This window comes from Salmo salar, unplaced genomic scaffold, assembly GCF_905237065.1.
Source record: "Salmo salar unplaced genomic scaffold, Ssal_v3.1, whole genome shotgun sequence".
NCBI lineage: Eukaryota > Metazoa > Chordata > Actinopteri > Salmoniformes > Salmonidae > Salmo > Salmo salar.
Genome location: NW_025549205.1, coordinates 17,358 through 39,784, shown reverse-complemented (window position 1 = coordinate 39,784; position 22,427 = coordinate 17,358). Strand labels below are relative to the sequence as shown.

General features: G+C 43.6%; 1 protein-coding gene across 1 annotated transcript in view; it reads right to left on the bottom strand.

Moving 5' to 3' along the window:
- Positions 1-6,186: 6,186 nt before the first annotated feature.
- Positions 6,187-22,427, bottom strand: part of LOC123735940 (B-cell receptor CD22-like) — a 31,796-nt gene continuing 15,555 nt past the window's right edge. The window contains exons 2-8 of the mRNA XM_045713112.1: positions 10,568-10,960; positions 9,915-10,169; positions 9,389-9,652; positions 9,080-9,176; positions 8,937-8,991; positions 8,719-8,822; positions 6,187-6,384 (exon numbers count right to left, since the gene is read on the bottom strand). Of these exons, the coding sequence (XP_045569068.1) occupies positions 6,303-6,384; positions 8,719-8,822; positions 8,937-8,991; positions 9,080-9,176; positions 9,389-9,652; positions 9,915-10,169; positions 10,568-10,960 (1,250 nt within the window). The 3' untranslated portion in view covers positions 6,187-6,302. The remainder of the gene's footprint in view (positions 6,385-8,718; positions 8,823-8,936; positions 8,992-9,079; positions 9,177-9,388; positions 9,653-9,914; positions 10,170-10,567; positions 10,961-22,427) is intronic.

The following is a 22,427-nucleotide window of genomic DNA, read 5'->3' as shown; positions in this document are numbered from 1 at the left end:
GGTTATAGTGATGACTGGCTCCCTCCCTCTAGTCAGGTTATAGTGATGACTGGCTCCCTCCCTCTAGTCAGGTTATAGTGATGACTGGCTCCCTCCCTCTAGTCAGGTTATAGTGATGACTGGCTCTCTCCCTCTAGTCAGGTTATAGTGATGACTGGCTCCCTCCCTCTAGTCAGGTTATAGTGATGACTGGCTCCCTCCCTCTAGTCAGGTTATAGTGATGACTGGCTCCCTCCCTCTAGTCAGGTTATAGTGATGACTGGCTCCCTCCCTCTAGTCAGGTTATAGTGATGACTGGCTCCCTCTAGTCAGGTTATAGTGATGACTGGCTCCCTCCCTCTAGTCAGGTTATAGTGATGACTGGCTCCCTCCCTCTAGTCAGGTTATAGTGATGACTGGCTCCCTCCCTCTAGTCAGGTTATAGTGATGACTGGCTCCCTCCCTCTAGTCAGGTTATAGTGATGACTGGCTCCCTCCCTCTAGTCAGGTTATAGTGATGACTGGCTCCCTCTAGTCAGGTTATAGTGATGACTGGCTCCCTCTAGTCAGGTTATAGTGATGACTGGCTCCCTCCCTCTAGTCAGGTTATAGTGATGACTGGCTCCCTCCCTCTAGTCAGGTTATAGTGATGACTGGCTCCCTCCCTCTAGTCAGGTTATAGTGATGACTGGCTCCCTCCCTCTAGTCAGGTTATAGTGATGACTGGCTCCCTCCCTCTAGTCAGGTTATAGTGATGACTGGCTCCCTCCCTCTAGTCAGGTTATAGTGATGACTGGCTCCCTCCCTCTAGTCAGGTTATATTGATGACTGGCTCCCTCTAGTCAGGTTATAGTGATGACTGGCTCCCTCTAGTCAGGTTATAGTGATGACTGGCTCCCTCCCTCTAGTCAGGTTATAGTGATGACTGGCTCCCTCCCTCTAGTCAGGTTATAGTGATGACTGGCTCCCTCTAGTCAGGTTATAGTGATGACTGGCTCCCTCCCTCTAGTCAGGTTATAGTGATGACTGGCTCCCTCTAGTCAGGTTATAGTGATGACTGGCTCCCTCTAGTCAGGTTATAGTGATGACTGGCTCCCTCCCTCTAGTCAGGTTATAGTGATGACTGGCTCCCTCTAGTCAGGTTATAGTGATGACTGGCTCCCTCTAGTCAGGTTATAGTGATGACTGGCTCCCTCCCTCTAGTCAGGTTATAGTGATGACTGGCTCCCTCTAGTCAGGTTATAGTGATGACTGGCTCCCTCCCTCTAGTCAGGTTATAGTGATGACTGGCTCCCTCTAGTCAGGTTATAGTGATGACTGGCTCCCTCTAGTCAGGTTATAGTGATGACTGGCTCCCTCCCTCTAGTCAGGTTATAGTGATGACTGGCTCCCTCCCTCTAGTCAGGTTATAGTGATGACTGGCTCCCTCTAGTCAGGTTATAGTGATGACTGGCTCCCTCTAGTCAGGTTATAGTGATGACTGGCTCCCTCCCTCTAGTCAGGTTATAGTGATGACTGGCTCCCTCCAGTCATTTGTGTGTTTTAATTATTTAATGAAATAGCATGCTTAAAGCATCAGACAAGTTCAGTACATATAGTTGATTTTATTAAAACACATGGGGTGATTGGTAGAAAGAACAGATGACTCTTGGTTGACCAAGATGTATTTTAGGTGAGGACAGCACTAGAACATGATGTTGGGGCTCCCGAGTGGCACAGCGGTCTAAGACACTGCATCTCAGTGCTAGAGGCGTCACTACAGACACCCTGGTTCGAGTCCAGGCTGTGTCACAACCGGCCGTGATTGGGAGTTACAGTGAGGGAAAAAAGTATTTGATCCCCTGCTGATTTTGTACGTTTACCAACTGACAAAGAAATGATCAGTCTATAATTTTAATGGTAGGTTTATATGAACAGTGAGAGACAGAATAACAACAAAACAAATCCAGAAAAACGCATGTCAAAAATGCAGCATCATGCTGTGGGGATGTTTTTTAGTGGCAGGGACTGGGAGACTAGTCAAGACCAAGGGAAAGATGAATGGAGCAAAGTACAAAGATGTTTCTACTGATGAAGCTCATATCACGCTGAAATCAATAGAACAGGGGACAAACGTTTAGGGTTCTACATTGTGACATCATTAAAATACTCCTTCTACAATGTTAAAACATTCTACATTGTGACATCATTAAAATACTCCTACTACAATGTTAAAACATTCTACATTGTGACATCATTAAAATACTCCTACTACAATGTTAAAACATTCTACATTGTGACATCATTAAAATACTCCTACTACAATGTTAAAACATTCTACATTGTGACATTAATTCATTGATATCATGAAACAACTCCTTCATGTATTTTCTGATGTTTGATCAGTGATCTATTATCAGAGTATCTCTTGTCACATTGATCACAGCTATGAGGTTTCTCTCCTGTGTGTGTTCTCTGGTGTACAATAAGACTGCTAGACTTAGTAAAACTCTTCCCACATTGATCACAGCTATAAGGTTTCTCTCCTGTGTGTTTTCTCTGGTGTGATACCAGGTTGCTTGACTGAGTAAAACTCTTCCCACATTGATCACAGCTATAAGATTTCTCTCCTGTGTGTTTTCTCTGGTGTGATAACAGGCTGCCTAAGTGAGTAAAACTCTTTCCACATTGAGTACAGCTAAGATATTTCTTTCCTTTATGTGTTCTCTGGTGTACAATCCATTTGCTAGATGTAGTGAAACTCTTCCCACATTGAGTACAGCTATATGGTTTATCTCCTGTATGTGTTCTCTGATGAATAGTCAGACAGCTAGAAAGAGTAAAACCCTTCCCACATTGATCACAGCTATAAGGTTTCTCTCCAGCGTGAATTCTCAGGTGTACTTTTAGTGAATTTGATCTTGAGAAACGTTTCCCGCAGTCAGAGCAGCAGTATTGTTTCTCTCCTGTGTGTACTCGCTGGTGTATTTTCAGTTCTGATGAAGATTTGCAACCTTTCCCACAATCAGAGCAGCAGTGAGGTTTCTTTCCTGTGGGTCTCTGCTGGTGTTTCTTGAGGTGTTCTGATGTGGAGAGACTCTGCTCTGCCTCGTCAGCATCATGAGGTTGTTGAGGCTCCCCAGAGGATCCACGATAGTCACATCTCTCTCCTGTGTGAACAACATGTCAGACAGATGGTTTAAGGCACACAACAGCAGAAATCCACTGTAAAAGGTGATGCCAACAATTGATGTCTGTAATGAATGTTAAAATGATTTGATAGTCAAGTCAGAAACTATAGTGATATTCTGTCTTGTTGTCACAGTAACATCGATGATCGTAGACTAGAAATAAGTTATTACAGTTGTTGAAATCCTAACCAGACGACATTTGGTCTCCAATGTAGGCCCCTTTCTGTGTTTGCTAAAATAGATGCACAATTTGGTTGCAGAAACTCCTCCATGCTAATGCAGAAACTGCTAGTTATACCAATACCATAGACCTACTGTAGGACCCATAACTTCACCTAACAATAACATAGACCTACTGTACGACCCATAACTTCACCTAACAATAACAGAGACCTACTGTAGGACCCATAACTTCACCTAACAATAACATAGACCTACTGTACGACCCATAACTTCACCTAACAATAACATAGACCTACTGTAGGACCCATAACTTCTCCTAACAACAACATAGACCTACTGTAGGACCCATAACTTCACCTAACAACAATACCATAGACCTACATAGAACTAGGACTATAAATCATTTCATATTTCAGGTGAAACATGGAAACTAAAATGTATTTGTCATGACATTTCATAACCTGATCACCAGATAATTTTGTGAATAATCCCATTAGGCTACTCTGTAATGGGTTGTCATTCTAAATGTCCTGAATAAAGGAAAATAGCTCTGTGTGTTGTACAATAGCCTATCCATCAAGGATAAGTATCTCTGCGTGCAAACAGACTAACGAGACCGGACTGTAAATCAAGCAGACAAAAACATTATAAACACCAATTTGTTAGCTGCAATGTTTATATTTGTTGGCTTTATGAAGGCTATTTTTACATAGTTGGCAATGGCAATAAATGTTACTTTTAGATTTGTATAATTTCAGATAGAATGTAGATTATAGATTAATCACAGACAATAATTTTGAGATATTATTATAAATTAAATGAAACAATTCCACGAAAATGTGCATATGAAAATCTTAACTGGCACACAGATTGGTAGAAATGGTAAGATAACTTGCCACTCCAAATGGAAAAGGTTGCCAACCGCTGGTGTAGCCCATTACCGGAAACTTCAGGAGCATAACGGCAGAATTTCTCTCTCTTCTGGTTAGGTTATCTTGATCTCTGGCTCCCTCAAGTCATTTGTGTGTCTTAAAACCTGTTGGGGCTAGGGGGCAGTATTTGCACGGCCGGATAAAAAACGTACCCGATTTAAACTGGTTACTACTCTTTCCCAGAAACGAGAATATGCATATAATTAGTAGATTTGGATAGAAAACACTCACAAGTTTCTAAAACTGTTTGAATGGTGTCTGTGAGTATAACAGAACTCATATGGCAGGCCAAAACCTGAGAAGATTCCATACAGGAAGTGCCCTGTCTGACAATTTGTTGTCCTTCTGTTGCATCTCTATCGAAAATACAGCATCTCTGCTGTAACGTGACATTTTCTAAGGCTTCCATTGGCTCTCAGAAAGCGCCAGAAAGTGGAATGGGGTGTCTGCTGTCTCTGGGCGAAGAACAGCAGGACAATTTGTGAGTGGTCAGCCTGGGAACAGTGACACTGGAGATGCGCGTTCATGAGAATTCTCCATTATTTTCTTTCAGCCTTTGAATGAATACAACGTCGCCCGGTTGGAATATTTTACGAGAAAAATAGCATAAAAATTGATTTTAAACAGCGTTTGACATGCTTCGAAGTACGGTAATGGAATATTTTGAAATTTTTGTCACGAAATGCGCCGCACGTCACCCTTCGGTTAGTGACCTGAACACACGAACAAAATGGAGGTATTTGGATATAACTATGGATTATTTGGAACCAAAACAACATTTGTTGTTGAAGTAGAAGTCCTGGGAGTGCATTCTGACGAAGAACAGCAAAGGTAATCCAATTTTTCTAATAGTAATTCTGAGTTTAGGTTGTCCAAAACTTGGTGGGTGTCAAATTAGCTAGCCGTGATGGCCGGGCTATGTACTCAGAATATTGCAAAATGTGCTTTCGCCAAAAAGCTATTTTAAAATCTGACACCGCGATTGCATAAAGGGAGTTCTCTATCTATAATTCTTAAAATAATTGTTATGTATTTTGTGAACGTTTATCGTGAGTAATTTAGTAAATTCACCTGAAGTATGCTAGTTCTGAACATCACATGCTAATGTAAAAAGCTGGTTTTTGATATAAATATGAACTTGATTGAACAAAACATGCATGTATTGTATAACATAATGTCCTAGGAGCGTCATCTGATGAAGATCATCAAAGGTTAGTGCTGCATTTAGCTGTCTTCTGGGTTTTGGTTTTTGTGACATATATTCTTGCTTTGAAAATGGCTGTGTGATTATTTTTGACAGGGTACTCTCCTGACATAATCTAATGTTTTGCTTTCGCTGTAAAGCCTTTTTGAAATCGGACAATGTGGTTAGATTAACGAGAGTCTTGTCTTTCAAATGGTGTAAAATAGTCATATGTTCTAGAAATTGAAGTTATAGCATTTTTTAGGTATTTGTATTTCGCGCCACACGATTCCACTGGCTGTTGACTAGGGTGGGACCTAGCCCAGGGAAGTTAATTATTTAATCAAACAGCATGCTAAAAGCATCAGACCATTTCAGTACATATAGTTGATTTTATTAAAACACATGGGGTGTGTCTATATATGGAAAAATACACATAACATTTCAACCAATCGATTGGTAGAAATGACAGATGACTCTTGGTTGACCAAGATTTATTTTAGGTGGGGACAGCACTAGAACATGATTTTGGGGCTCCTGGGTGGAGTAGTGGTCTAAGACACTACATCTCAGTGCTTGAGGTATCACTACAGACACCCCGGTTCGAGTCCAGGCTGTCACAACTGGCCGTGATTGGGAGTTAAATAAAGGTTACATGTCTTCATGGTTCTGGGTTTGTTGTGTTCATGTCTTCATGGTTCTGGGTTTGTTGTGTTCATGTCTTCATGGTTCTGGGTTTGTTGTGTTCATGTCTTCATGGTTCTGGGTTTGTTGTGTTCATGTCTTCTTGGTTTGTTGTGTTCATGTCTTCTTGGTTTTGGGTTTGTTGTGTTCATGGTTCTGGGTTTGTTGTGTTCAGGTCTTCTTGGTTCTGGGTTTGTTGACTGTACTGTAGAGAACAGAGGGGTCCTCCTCAGCTGCTTGTTCCACCGTGGGCCTGGAGAAAGAAACATCCATTAAACTGAATGTGACTCCCAAATGGCACCCTACTCCCTTATAGTGCACTACTTTTGACCAGTAGTGAACTAAATAGGGAATAGGGTGCCATTTAGAATGGAACCAGAGCCATTCCTTAAAACCCTCATCACATCACTCCTGTTGGGGCTAGGGGCAGTATTGAGAAATTTTTAAGAAAATATGTGCCCATTTTTAACTGCCTCCTACACCAACTCAGAAGCTAGGATATGCATATTATTAACACATTCGGATAGAAAACACTCTGAATTTTCTAAAACAGTTTGAATGGTGTCTGTAAGTATAACAAAACTCATATTGCAGGCAAAAACCTGTGAAAAATAGATAAAACATTTTTTTTGAATTTTGTGACTGTACTATTTAGTGTCATTGTTTTATAGATACCATAGTGAGAAAGGATTCATTTCGCAACTCCTACGGCTTCCACTAGATGTCAACGATCTTTATAAAGTTGTTTGAAGCGTCTATGATAAACAGAGAGTAAATTAGAATGCATGGAAGTTGACATGTCGTCACTTCATTTTTTTGCGCCTGCGCATAAATCTGAGAAGCGTGAGTTTGTCATAATTGTTTATCTAGACATAGGATAGGTTGTGTGAAAATATTACTGATGTTTAACGTTAAAAATGGACCAAAAGATTAATGCTAAACAACGTTTGACATGTTTGAACGAACGTAAATAGATTATTTACTAGGTTTTTTTAGCTTTTCGGCGTGATTTTACACCCCCCCACCACGTTTTGTGGGAGCATAATGAACGCTAACTACTTGGTGTTATTTGGACATAAATTATGAACTTTGTCAAAAGAAACCACATTTGTTCTGGACCTGGGATTCCTGGCAGTGCCTTCTGGTGGAGATAATCAAAGGTAAGGGGATATTTACAATGTTATTATCGATATTAGATGATGCTAACTGTATAGCATAGCTTATTGTTCTTAGCATAGCACCCCGTTTATTGCAAAATGTGATTTCCCAGTAAAGTTATTTTGAGATCTGGCCATTCGGTAGCAATTACGAGATGATAATATATTATTCTTTGAATGACAATATTATAATTTACCAATGTTTTCGAATAGTAATTTTGTTATGTTCACCGGAAGCATTTCAGAGAAGAAAAAAATCGGAATTTCACGCCATTGTAAAAAGCTGTTTTTTTATATAAATATGAACTTGATGGAACAAAAAATGCATGTATTGTATAACATAATGTCCTAGGAGTGTCATCTGATGGAGATTGTCAAAGGTTGGTGCATAATTTTAGCTGGTTTCTGCTTTTGGTGACGCCTGACCTTGAATTGAAACTGGATGTTTGTACTTTTGTGGCTATGTACTGTCCTAACATAATCTAACTTTATGCTTTTGCCGTAAAGCCTCTTTGAAAATCGAACAATGTGGTTAGATTAAGGAGATGTTTATCTTTTAAATTGTGTAAAATAGTTGATTGTTTGAGAAATTGAAATTATTAGATTTTTGATGTTTTGAATTTCCAGCCTTGTTAGCAATCCCGTCTCGGGGTTCATTGCTAACCTGTAGCCCCAACAGGTTATAGACATGTCATAGTAATTGTCTTGAGATGTATATTGTAGAGTGCAGTTTCAGGAAATGCCATTTGGCCTGAAGAATACCCCTGGAACCTTTAAGACATTAAAACTGTGACTTTTCAAAATGCCTACTTTTACACCATAGTATGAGTTCAATGAAATGTCATCAGATAGTGATGGAGGGAGTTCTCAGAGAACAATGAAATGTCATCAGATAGTGATGGAGGGAGTTCTCAGAGAACAATGAAATGTCATCAGATAGTGATGGAGGGAGTTCTCAGAGAACAATGAAATGTCATCAGATAGTGATGGAGGGAGTTCTCAGAGAACAATGAAATGTCATCAGATAGTGATGGAGGGAGTTCTCAGAGAACAATGAAATGTCATCAGAGAGTGATGGAGGGAGTTCTCAGAGAACAATGAAATGTCATCAGATAGTGATGGAGGGAGTTCTCAGAAAACAATGAAATGTCATCAGATAGTGATGGAGGGAGTTCTCAGAGAACAATGAAATGTCATCAGATAGTGATGGAGGGAGTTCTCAGAGAACAATGAGGGGTCACTAATGGTCAACTGTTTTGCTTATTTGAATGACTTTGTCTACTCCTCCAATAAGCAGCAACATATGAATGACCTTGATGCTGTCTGTGTGTTCACAATGTTGTATACAGTATTGACTCTATGTTGTTGTAATGGTAGAATATGCTCAGAGGGTGGCAGCACTGGAGAGGTTGAATTTCACAGCAGCTTACTGGACATCCTCGTCCTGTTCCTGGTCGAAGGTGGCCACTGTCTGTGCTGCAGCAGGGGTCATGGCCATGCCTGAGATGTTGACATACACTGCACTAGAGTCTCCCTGACGGAGAGAGAGAACAGACAATATAAATAGACCTGGGGACAGACAGCATGAAGAGTGGACATTTCCCACAAAGCAACGAAAATGATCTTCCATCTGTCTGAACAGACTCACCTGTCCGTCGTCTGCTGTGTGTCTTGTGTCAAAGGTGGATTTGGAGGCCTTCTTCCTGTTTTATAAATGAACGAATGAATGAATGAACAAATTAATGAAGATAATAAAGTGAAATAATCTTTAAAATATGCATTTTCACTCACCTGAACCACATGAAGCCAGAGAGACATGAAGCCAGTATGACACCCAGAACAACCACTATGATTCCTACAGCAGCAGTTAGAACTGAGGTTTGTTTCTCTAAAAGATAATATAGATGATATGAGTACATGTTATTATGAACTGAAAATTAATATACTGCAATACAGGACATTAATGCAATACTTGTATGTATAAGACTATGTATAGTTTTAAACCAAAGTGTAATGATGCAAACTAGAAGAAGATTACCTTGAAACATCATTTCTTATTGAACATCATTTTGTATTGAAGTATTGAAGATGTAACTTCACCTGCTATAATGATCATCAGAGCTGTAGAGTTATTAGATGCTATTGTATTCTCAGCCTCACAGTAGTATTCTCCTCTGTCCTCAGAGATGATGTTAGTGATGCTGTAACTCTGTCCTGATGCTTTTGGTGAGGTAACATTCTTCTTGTACCAGGTGTATTTGTCCACAGGTGGGTTGGATTCACTGCTGCAGGTCAGAGTCACTGAACTGCCCTCCATTATTTCACCAGAGGGACTGACTGACACTGAGGTGTTCCTTGGACCATCTGGTGTTGAAGACCAGATTCATTTATAGCAACATTTGTGTTTACATTTTACAGGTGAGTTTGAAATCATTTAATTCAGAGTAAAAGACAATCAGAAAAATAATAATTAAAAAGAATGATGATATGGTGGTAATACAAATTCAAGGAAATGGATGTTACACACAAAAATATTTATTCATATTTATTCATATGGAAAACAATCTATTCCCAATTCAAGAATCAACATAATCAGTATATCAAATGAAACCCACAATGTACTGACATGTGACAGTGAGAGTCTCTTCAGCAGAGGGGAGATCCTCATGGCCTTCTACAGCACAGGAGTATCGGCCTGTATCCTCACTGCTGACTGAGAATAGGCTATAGACAGGAGAGGAGGTGTTGCTGTTTGGTATAGGCTGTCCATTCTTATACCAACTGTAGGCTGTGATGGGGTCCAGTGTACATTTGGTTCTACATATCAGTGTGACATTCTCCCTCTCTGACACAGATGTAGGATCCATCTCCAACACAACATCTAGAGTATGAGGAAACAAATCATTATTCTCCTCCTTTGTGTCTGTATAGCTGCCCTTTATAAGGTAATTATAGTCATTCATTAATGAATTTGATTTATTTAGCCAGGATAGTCAACTCTGTAATACTTTCCACTGTTTTCCAGGAAGTATTGGGTTCAATAGAGTCAATTTAAACAGATTTTAACACAACATTCTCATTAGCATACATGCTAAAATCACAGCATACACTGAAGCACACACATCATATGCTTTAGCATACATACAGAACCACACTCACATTACAACTATCTAGATAGATGTGAGATGAGTGACAGATACTGTAAATACAAACCAAGACAATTTTCTTGAACTAAATGGAATTCAACAGTTGAACTATATTGAATGTACGTAACTGTACCTGTGACAGACAGAGTGACTCCAGGACTGCCAATATATTTCCCTCCGGTCTGATCTGTTAATAATCTGAACTTGTACTCAGCAGAGTCACTCTCTCTCAGGTCTGTGATCCTCAGTGTGTGACAATTCTTCTGATCTCCATGACACTCCAGACGACCTGCATACTCTGGGTCCTGACCTAGATCTCCATGACACTCCAGACGACCTGCATACTCTGGGTCCTGACCTAGATCTTTAGGTTCTTTACCAGTCCCAGATTCAGTGAACCAGAGGGTTGTTGTGACTGTACCACTGGGATATGTATAAGAGCAGTGCAGCTCCACTGTTGACCCCTTCAAGGCACAGATACTTTTCTTGGTGTAAGTCACACTCCAGACATTCTGACCCAGTACCACTGAAACAAGGTCACACAACACAATGCTATCAGAATTAAGCCAATGTATCTCTGTAATGTGTCTGTATCTATGTAATGTGTCTGTATCTCTGTAATGTGTCTGTGTCTCTGTAATGTTTCTATATCTGTAATGTGTCTGTATCTCTGTAATGTGTCTGTATCTATGTAATGTGTCTGTATCTATGTAATGTGTCTGTATCTATGTAATGTGTCTGTATCTCTGTAATGTGTCTGTATCTCTGTAATGTGTCTGTATCTCTAATGTGTCTGTATCTCTAATGTGTCTGTATCTCTAATGTGTCTGTATCTCTGTAATGTGTCTGTATCTCTGTAATGTGTCTGTATCTGTAATGTGTCTGTATCTGTAATGTGTCTGTATCTCTGTAATGTGTCTGTATCTCTGTAATGTGTCTGTATCTATGTAATGTGTCTGTATCTCTGTAATGTGTCTGTGTCTCTGTAGTGTGTCTGTATCTATGTAGTGTGTCTGTGTCTCTGTAATGTTTCTATATCTCTGTAATGTGTCTGTATCTCTGTAATGTGTGTCACGTCCTGGCCAATATAAGGGTTAATTGTTATTGTAGTTTGGTCAGGACGTGGCAGAGGGTATTTGTTTTATGTGGTTCGGGGTGGTGTTTTGGTAGAAGGGCGTTTGATTTATTATTTCCGGTTTTTGGTTTATGGTCTATGTTTATGTATTTCTATGGTTAATGTATTTCTATGTTAGGTTGATTGGGGTTTGGGACTCTCAATTGGAGGCAGGTGCTTCCTCGTTGCCTCTGATTGAGAGTCCTATATATGGGTAATTGTTTGGTGTAGGTTTTTGTGGGAGATTGTTTCTTGTCTAGCGTGTGTGAGCCTGAGAAGACTGTTCGGGGATCGTGAGTTTGTTTTGTTGTTTTGGTGTTCATTTTGAGTTTAATAAATGTTCAAGATGAACAAACACAGTCCTGCTGGATTTTGGTCCTCCTTCACCATCGATAACTGTGACAGAATCTCCCACCACAAAAGGACCAAGCAGCAGAGGAAGGAGCAACAGGTGGACTGGAAGGAGCAGAGGGAATTTGAATTGGACAAACGGGAGAAATGGACATGGGAGCAAGTTATGGCCGGAGAGGGCCCATGGAAGAAATGGAGCAAAGACCGGGAATGCTACCGAGGAACACGACTGCCGATTAAACCCGAGAGGCAGCCCCAAGAATTTTTTTTGGGGGGGCATATGGGTAGTTTGGCGGGGCAAGTTTGGAGCCCCAGGCCAAATCCCCGGACTGTGTCACAGAAGCCAGTTAATGGACATGTCTCGTGCTTCGGGTAATGAGTATTATGGCGAGGCCAAGTGTTTTTAGGCCAGTACACGCTATACCAGCACCCCGCATTTACCAGGGGTAGTAGGCATTCAGCCAGAAAGGGCGATGCCAGGTTTAAGCTCGAGACCGCCAGTAAGCCTCCACGGTCCTATATCCTGTTCCCGCTCCACGCACTAGCCTAGAGGTGCGTGTTCCCAGTCTGGCACGTCCAGTACCAGCACCACGCACCAGGTTTCAAGTGCATCAGCCCAGTCCGACTCGTCCTGTTCCCGCTCCCCGCATTAGCCTGGAAGTGCGTGTTCCCAGGCTGATAACCCCAGTACCAGCACCACGCACCAGGCTTCCAGTGCGTCGGCTCAGTCAGAAGTCGCCAGAGCTGCCCGTCAGTCAGGAGTCGCCAGAGCCGCCCGTCAGTCAGGAGTCGCCAGAGCCGCCCGTCAGTCAGGAGTCGCCAGAGCCGCCCGTCAGTCAGGAGTCGCCAGAGCCGCCCGTCAGTCAGGAGTCGCCAGAGCCGCCCGTCAGTCAGGAGCCGCCAGAGCCGCCCGTCAGTCAGGAGCCGCCAGAGCGGCCCGACTGCCCGGAGATGCCAGAGCGGCCCGACTGCCCGGAGATGCCAGAACGGCCCGACTGCCCGGAGATGCCAGAGCGGCCCGACTGCCCGGATCAGCCAGAGCGGCCCGTCGGCCAGGATCAGCCAGATCGGCCCGTCGGTCAGGATCAGCCAGAGCGGCCCGTCGGCCAGGATCAGCCAGAGCGGCCCGTCAGCCAGGATCAGCCAGAGTGGCCCATCTGCCCAGAGTCTGCTGATGACCAAAAATCAAGGGAGTCTAGCAGCAACCCTAAACTGAGTAAGCCTGACATTTCAGAACTTAAAGTAATTAACGGTTTAATTGATGAGTCTGCATACAGGGTGGAGAGGAGGAGGTCTGCCCATGATCCAGAGCAGGGGGAGTCTGCCTACGGTCCGAGGCAGATCGGGTCGGTCGGCACTCTGGAGGACAATAGGCCGGAGCCTGAACCACCACCTGTATAAGTGGGTTGGGGAGGGGGGGTGTAGCACAAGTGCCGTCGGTGACGGCAGCCACCCTCCCTTTAGTTTAGGGGGATTTTTTGTTGTTTGGGGTTTTTGTTATTCTTGAGGTGCTTCCGGGGTTAGCACCTTTAGGGGGGGTACTGTCACGTCCTGGCCAATATAAGGGTTAATTGTTATTGTAGTTTGGTCAGGACGTGGCAGAGGGTATTTGTTTTATGTGGTTCGGGGTGGTGTTTTGGTAGAAGGGTGTTTGATTTATTATTTCCGGGTTTTTGGTTTATGGTCTATGTATTTCTATGTGTAGTCTGGTTAATGTATTTCTATGTTAGGTTGATTGGGGTTTGGGACTCTCAATTGGAGGCAGGTGCTTCCTCGTTGCCTCTGATTGAGAGTCCTATATATGGGTAATTGTTTGGTGTAGGTTTTTGTGGGAGATTGTTTCTTGTCTAGCGTGTGTGAGCCTGAGAAGACTGTTCGGGGATCGTGAGTTTGTTTTGTTGTTTTGGTGTTCATTTTGAGTTTAATAAATGTTCAAGATGAACAAACGCAGTCCTGCTGGATTTTGGTCCTCCTTCACCATCGATAACCGTGACAATGTGTGTGTATCTCTGTAATGTGTCTGTATCTCTGTAATGTATCTCTGTAATGTGTCTGTATCTCTGTAATGTGTCTGTATCTCTGTAATGTATCTCTGTAATGTATCTCTGTAATGTGTTTATATCTGCAATGTGTCTGTATCTATGCAATGTGTCTGTATCTATGCAATGTGTCTGTATCTATGCAATGTGTCTGTATCTATGCAATGTGTCTGTATCTATGCAATGTGTCTGTATCTATGCAATGTAAATGTGTTTATGTAAAACATAGGCACCACAATGTAAATAAGTCCCAGACTTTATTGTCCTTTAAATCAACAATCCTGGTCACTGTAAATAAACTGTGTGTACATGTGTGTATGTATTTTTTTTTAACTGACCAATAAAATCAATCAATCCAAACTGTGCAGCAGCCATTTGATGAATGGAAAGAGACATTTGTTACAAAACACCAGAAAGCTGAATGACATTCAGAGATTGTCAAGCCTTCGATACTGGGTAAGCCTACAAGGTAAGGTGGGATGTATTCCTATTTGTTCAGATTGATTGTGGTTTTAAAAACGTAAACCATGCTATAGAAGTGCTCCAAGTCGTTATGCTTTTGTTTATTGGTTGTGTGGTGCATTGGCACAGAAACCTGTTGGTAGAAAATGTGAATATATTTTATATAATTATAAATATGGCATCAAAATTTAGAAAATCTGATTTCCCCCCTGGCTGATCACTGTCTGCAGCCGGCTCTGATCGTAATAATGAAATAGGCAGGGAGAGTGAGCTCATCCGTGGTGGTCGGCGAACCCTGAACCTTCTGGCCAATATCCCCTGTGTGCCATTGACTGTGCCACAAAAGCATGCTGAAGCGGCAAAGTCAATTTTCACATGAATAAACACACAGTCGCTATGTAATGATTACTAACTGGGTGGGTTGAGATTATTACATATAAAAGCACTAAACCTCTCTCTAAAAGCTTCACTTATACAAACGTTTTACTTGAACCCTAAATGGTTCTCCAGTAGATTAATAAGAAAAGCTCATCCATTGTTTAAAAATGGCCTTTTTGCCTTTGTGCAGATTGCCATGTCTCATTTTAGATTCATTGAGAATTATACTTTTTTCAAAAGTATCTGTCTTTTTCAAACAAGCATTACAGAGCTGGTTACAATTTCATCCCCCCTGAAAAGGGAGAACAAATATTACAACAAATATTATGGCTGAACTCAAATGGTTGATAAAATACCTGTAATTATGGGAAAGATGTTTGAACGTTGTGGATGCTTGTGCTTTTTTTCACCTTAAAGATGCATCAATTTCAAAATGAGTAGGGTTTGTCCACACCATGTTGCCATAGTTGGTGAGTTGAGTGTGAAACCACAGACAAGAATCACTCAGTGAGGTGTGAAAGATACCTATTTAAAGGGAAGTGGAGACGCCTAACACCAGAATAACATTATGATTCATATCCTTTAGAAATGTCTGTAGAGAAACAGAACAACTAAAAGATAAGAATGAGACCATACCTGTCACAGACCAGAGAAATACCAGCAACACACTTCCTGCTGTTCTCAAGGCCATTGTTGCATCTCCCACCCTGCAGTCTTAGAAACATAAACAACAACTCACTCTATAGCAGGTGAATAACTCCACCTGATACATTGAAGTAGAAACTGTAAATGGGGTACAGGGCCTCATTACTGAAAATGAACCAGGCTCATATTGTGTTGTGTTGTATTGTGCTATATGGTTGTCTATGTGAATACTGTCTGTCTGTAAGTCTATTGCACTATGTATGTAATGTGTGTGACGTGTTGCATGTCTGTCTTCGTCTGTCTATTTAAGATGACATGCTGTCTGATGCAAAAACTATTTCCTAATGGATACAATAAAGTCATCAACATCACAAACAACAAAAACAATCACTTATTGAACAGATGTGTAGAACTGTAAACACATATTTCAACATTGATTGTTGTGAAGCTGTTTATTCTCAGATCCCCAGATACAGGAGGATAAATGTTCAATTCTCTATGGTCCGTCAAGCTGTACAGCAGCCTAAAGACTGACCACCAGGTTCAATGATAACTCCTATCCCCAAGCTGTGAGGCTAAACAACAATTGACTCTCTCTCTCTCTCACACACACACACACACACACACACACACAGACACAGACACACACACACACACACACACACACACACACACACCATCTGTAGTGAAGGCCCATAAGGCCCATAGAGTCTGTATCAGTCTAGAGAGCTGGTTGTTATGGATGTAGAAAAGTTAAAACACACATCCTACACAGTATAGATGTCAACCCTACTCCCTATCAGTCCCAGTATAGATGTCAACCCTACTCCCTATCAGTCCCAGTATAGATGTCAACCCTACTCCCTATCAGTCCCAGTATAGATGTCAACCCTACTCCCTATCAGTCCCAGTATAGATGTCAACCCTACTCCCTATCAGTCCCAGTATAGATGTCAACCCTACTCCCCATCAGTCCCAGTATAGATGTCAACCCTACTCCCTATCAGTCCCAGTATAGATGTCAACCCTACTCCCTATCAGTCCCAGTATAGATGTCATCCCTACTCCCTATCAGTCCCAGTATAGATGTCAACCCTACTCCCCATCAGTCCCAGTATAGATGTCAACCCTACTCCCTATCAGTCCCAGTATAGATGTCATCCCTACTCCCCATCAGTCCCAGTATAGATGTCATCCCTACTCCCCATCAGTCCCAGTATAGATGTCAACCCTACTCCCCATCAGTCCCAGTATAGATGTCATCCCTACTCCCCATCAGTCCCAGTATAGATGTCAACCCTACTCCCCATCAGTCCCAGTATAGATGTCAACCCTACTCCCCATCAGTCCCAGTATAGATGTCAACCCTACTCCCCATCAGTCCCAGTATAGATGTCAACCCTACTCCCCATCAGTCCCAGTATAGATGTCAACCCTACTCCCCATCAGTCCCAGTATAGATGTCAACCCTACTCCCCATCAGTCCCAGTATAGATGTCAACCCTACTCCCCATCAGTCCCAGTATAGATGTCAACCCTACTCCCCATCAGTCCCAGTATAGATGTCAACCCTACTCCCCATCGGTCCCAGTATAGATGTCAACCCTACTCCCCATCAGTCCCAGTATAGATGTCAACCCTACTCCCCATCAGTCCCAGTATAGATGTCAACCCTACTCCCCATCAGTCCCAGTATAGATGTCAACCCTACTCCCCATCAGTCCCAGTATAGATGTCAACCCTACTCCCCATCAGTCCCAGTATAGATGTCAACCCTACTCCCCATCAGTCCCAGTATAGATGTCAACCCTACTCCCCATCAGTCCCAGTATAGATGTCAACCCTACTCCCCATCAGTCCCAGTATAGATGTCAACCCTACTCCCCATCAGTCCCAGTATAGATGTCAACCCTACTCCCCATCAGTCCCAGTATAGATGTCAACCCTACTCCCCATCAGTCCCAGTATAGATGTCAACCCTACTCCCCATCAGTCCCAGTATAGATGTCAACCCTACTCCCCATCAGTCCCAGTATAGATGTCAACCCTACTCCCCATCAGTCCCAGTATAGATGTCAACCCTACTCCCCATCAGTCCCAGTATAGATGTCAACCCTACTCCCCATCAGTCCCAGTATAGATGTCAACCCTACTCCCCATCAGTCCCAGTATAGATGTCAACCCTACTCCCCATCAGTCCCAGTATAGATGTCAACCCTACTCCCCATCAGTCCCAGTATAGATGTCAACCCTACTCCCCATCAGTCCCAGTATAGATGTCAACCCTACTCCCCATCAGTCCCAGTATAGATGTCAACCCTACTCCCCATCAGTCCCAGTATAGATGTCAACCCTACTCCCCATCAGTCCCAGTATAGATGTCAACCCTACTCCCCATCAGTCCCAGTATAGATGTCAACCCTACTCCCCATCAGTCCCAGTATAGATGTCAACCCTACTCCCCATCAGTCCCAGTATAGATGTCAACCCTACTCCCCATCAGTCCCAGTATAGATGTCAACCCTACTCCCCATCAGTCCCAGTATAGATGTCAACCCTACTCCCCATCAGTCCCAGTATAGATGTCAACCCTACTCCCCATCAGTCCCAGTATAGATGTCAACCCTACTCCCCATCAGTCCCAGTATAGATGTCAACCCTACTCCCCATCAGTCCCAGTATAGATGTCAACCCTACTCCCCATCAGTCCCAGTATAGATGTCAACCCTACTCCCCATCAGTCCCAGTATAGATGTCAACCCTACTCCCCCATCAGTCCCAGTATAGATGTCAACCCTACTCCCCATCAGTCCCAGTATAGATGTCAACCCTACTCCCCATCAGTCCCAGTATAGATGTCAACCCTACTCCCCATCAGTCCCAGTATAGATGTCAACCCTACTCCCCATCAGTCCCAGTATAGATGTCAACCCTACTCCCCATCAGTCCCAGTATAGATGTCAACCCTACTCCCCATCAGTCCCAGTATAGATGTCAACCCCTACTCCCCATCAGTCCCAGTATAGATGTCAACCCTACTCCCCATCAGTCCCAGTATAGATGTCAACCCTACTCCCCATCAGTCCCAGTATAGATGTCAACCCTACTCCCCATCAGTCCCAGTATAGATGTCAACCCTACTCCCCATCAGTCCCAGTATAGATGTCAACCCTACTCCCCATCAGTCCCAGTATAGATGTCAACCCTACTCCCCATCAGTCCCAGTATAGATGTCAACCCTACTCCCCATCAGTCCCAGTATAGATGTCAACCCTACTCCCCATCAGTCCCAGTATAGATGTCAACCCTACTCCCCATCAGTCCCAGTATAGATGTCAACCCTACTCCCTATCAGTCCCAGTATAGATGTCAACCCTACTCCCTATCAGTCCCAGTATAGATGTCAACCCTACTCCCTATCAGTCCCAGTATAGATGTCAACCCTACTCCCTATCAGTCCCAGTATAGATGTCAACCCTACTCCCTATCAGTCCCAGTATAGATGTCAACCCTACTCCCTATCAGTCCCAGTATAGATGTCAACCCTACTCCCTATCAGTCCCAGTATAGATGTCAACCCTACTCCCTATCAGTCCCAGTATAGATGTCAACCCTACTCCCTATCAGTCCCAGTATAGATGTCAACCCTACTCCCTATCAGTCCCAGTATAGATGTCAACCCTACTCCCTATCAGTCCCAGTATAGATGTCAACCCTACTCCCTATCAGTCCCAGTATAGATGTCAACCCTACTCCCTATCAGTCCCAGTATAGATGTCAACCCTACTCCCTATCAGTCCCAGTATAGATGTCAACCCTACTCCCTATCAGTCCCAGTATAGATGTCAACCCTACTCCCTATCAGTCCCAGTATAGATGTCAACCCTACTCCCTATCAGTCCCAGTATAGATGTCAACCCTACTCCCTATCGGTCCCAGTATAGATGTCAACCCTACTCCCTATCAGTCCCAGTATAGATGTCAACCCTACTCCCTATCAGTCCCAGTATAGATGTCAACCCTACTCCCTATCAGTCCCAGTATAGATGTCAACCCTACTCCCTATCAGTCCCAGTATAGATGTCAACCCTACTCCCTATCAGTCCCAGTATAGATGTCAACCCTACTCCCTATCAGTCCCAGTATCAATGTCAACCCTACTCCCTATCAGTCCCAGTATAGATGTCAACTCTACTCCCTATCAGTCCCAGTATAGATGTCAACCCTACTCCCTATCAGTCCCAGTATAGATGTCAACCCTACTCCCTATCAGTCCCAGTATAGATGTCAACCCTACTCCCTATCAGTCCCAGTATAGATGTCAACCCTACTCCCTATCAGTCCCAGTATAGATGTCAACCCTACTCCCTATCAGTCCCAGTATAGATGTCAACCCTACTCCCTATCAGTCCCAGTATAGATGTCAACCCTACTCAGTCTGGTCCTAAAGGACCCTCAGATAAATCCACTGTGTCATTCACACACATTCCAACACTCCTCCACTGAGACACTTTATGAATACAGGCCCTGATGTAACAACCAAAACTGTCTCACCCTGATCTGTTTCACCTGTCTTGTGCTTGTCTCCACCCGCCCTCCAGGTGTCGCCAGTTTCCCCCCTTATCCCCTGTGTATTTATACAGTGGTGGAAAAGTACCCAATTGTCATACTTGAGTAAAAGTGAGTCACCCAGTAAAATACGACTTGAGTAAAAGTCTAAAAGTATTTGGTTTTAAATAATATGATATAAAGTATCAAAAATAAATGTAATTGCAAAAATGTACTTAAGTATCAAAAGTAAAAGTATGAATCATTTCAAATTCCTTGTTAAGCAAACCAGATGGCACAACTGTTTGTGTTTTGTTTGTATGTGCAGATAGCCAGGGGCACACTCCAACACTCAGAAATCATTCAGAAACAAAGCGTTTGTGTTTAGTGAGTTTTCACATCAGAATCAGTAGGGATGACCAGGGATGTTCTCTTGATAAGTGCGTGAATTGGACCTTTTCTGTCCTGCTAAGCATTCAAAATTTAACGAGGACTTTTGGGTGTCAGGGGAAATGTATTGAGTAATAAGTACATTATTTTCTTTTAGGAATGTAGTGAAGTAAAAGTTGTCAAAAATAAAAATAGTAAAATAAAGTACAGATACCCCAAAACAACTACTTCAGGAGTACTTGAAAGTATTTTTACTCAAGTACTTTACACCACTGCCTTTATACCTGTATTTTCTGTTTGTCTGTTGCCAGTTCGTCTCGCCAAGCCTACCAGCCTGGTTCTCCCTAGCCCCTGTTTCTCTCTAGCCCCTGGTTCTCCCTAGCCCCTGGTTCTCCCTAGCCCCTGGTTCTCCCTAGCCCCTGGTTCTCTCTAGCCCCTGGTTCTCCCTAGCCCCTGGTTCTCTCTAGCCCCTGTTTCTCCCTAGCCCCTGGTTCTCCCTAGCCCCTGGTTCTCCCTAGCCCCTGGTTCCCCCTAGCCCCTGTTTCTCCCTAGCCCCTGGTTCTCTCTAGCCCCTGGTTCTCCCTAGCCCCTGTTTCTCCCTAGCCCCTGTTTCTCCCTAGCCCCTGGTTCTCTCTAGCCCCTGTTTCTCCCTAGCCCCTGGTTCTCTCTAGCCCCTGGTTCTCCCTAGCCCCTGGTTCTCCCTAGCCCCTGGTTCTCCCTAGCCCCTGGTTCTCTCTAGCCCCTGGTTCTCCCTAGCCCCTGGTTCTCCCTAGCCCCTGGTTCTCCCTAGCCCCTGTTTCTCCCTAGCCCCTGTTTCTCCCTAGCCCCTGGTTCTCTCTAGCCCCTGGTTCTCCCTAGCCCCTGGTTCTCCCTAGCCCCTGGTTCTCCCTAGCCCCTGTTTCTCCCTAGCCCCTGGTTCTCCCTAGCCCCTGGTTCCCCCTAGCCCCTGGTTCTCCCTAGCCCCTGGTTCTCCCTAGCCCCTGGTTCTCCCTAGCCCCTGGTTCTCCCTAGCCCCTGGTTCTCCCTAGCCCCTGGTTCTCCCTAGCCCCTGTTTCCCCCTAGCCCCTGGTTCTCTCTAGCCCCTGGTTCTCCCTAGCCCCTGGTTCTCCCTAGCCCCTGGTTCTCCCTAGCCCCTGGTTCTCCCTAGCCCCTGGTTCTCTCTAGCCCCTGTTTCCCCCTAGCCCCTGGTTCTCTCTAGCCCCTGGTTCTCTCTAGCCCCTGGTTCCCCCTAGCCCCTGGTTCCCCCTAGCCCCTGGTTCTCTCTAGCCCCTGGTTCTCCCTAGCCCCTGGTTCTCCCTAGCCCCTGTTTCTCCCTAGCCCCTGTTTCTCCCTAGCCCCTGGTTCTCCCTAGCCCCTGGTTCTCTCTAGCCCCTGTTTTTCTAGTTTTTCCGGTTTTGACCACTCTGCCTGTCCTGACCCTGAGCCTGCCTGCCGTTCTGTACCTTACTGACTCTACCCTGGATTACTGACCTCTGCCTGCCCTTGACCTGTCGTCTGCCTGCCCCCTGTTTTGTTAATAAACATCTGTTATTCAAACTGTCTGCATCTGGGTCTTATCTGACACAGTTCTGATCCAAAACACAGCTCAAAACATAACAAGAAGTAAAATTATACATTCCCCTCAAGAATATGACTAATGACTAAAATCAAATAACCCAAAACTATTTTTCAAGATATTGTCACGCGTACTTATAGAGTGAAGTGAAGGAGAGAGGTCCTGTACAGAGAGTCAACCAGTTGATACATATTTAAAGTAGTCAGGGCACAAGTAGCTGATGCAGAACTGTCCTTTCCTCTTTAAGTCATTAACATGCATGACGACGTGAACAACATGTCAGAGAAGGGAGGTTACTGTATTAGAATGGGCCCTACATTTCTAAAATGGACAAAATGTCCCCCATTTCCACTTTTATTTAAATACAGAATCATGTTAACAATATGTTGACTATTCTTTATGGAATGTTTATAATATCTTAGAATGTGTTGCCTTGTCCCTCTGAGTTCTACATGGAACAGGTCAAAGTTCCATTTACATTTGGTCAGTTCCATGAAGTCATTCATTCTAT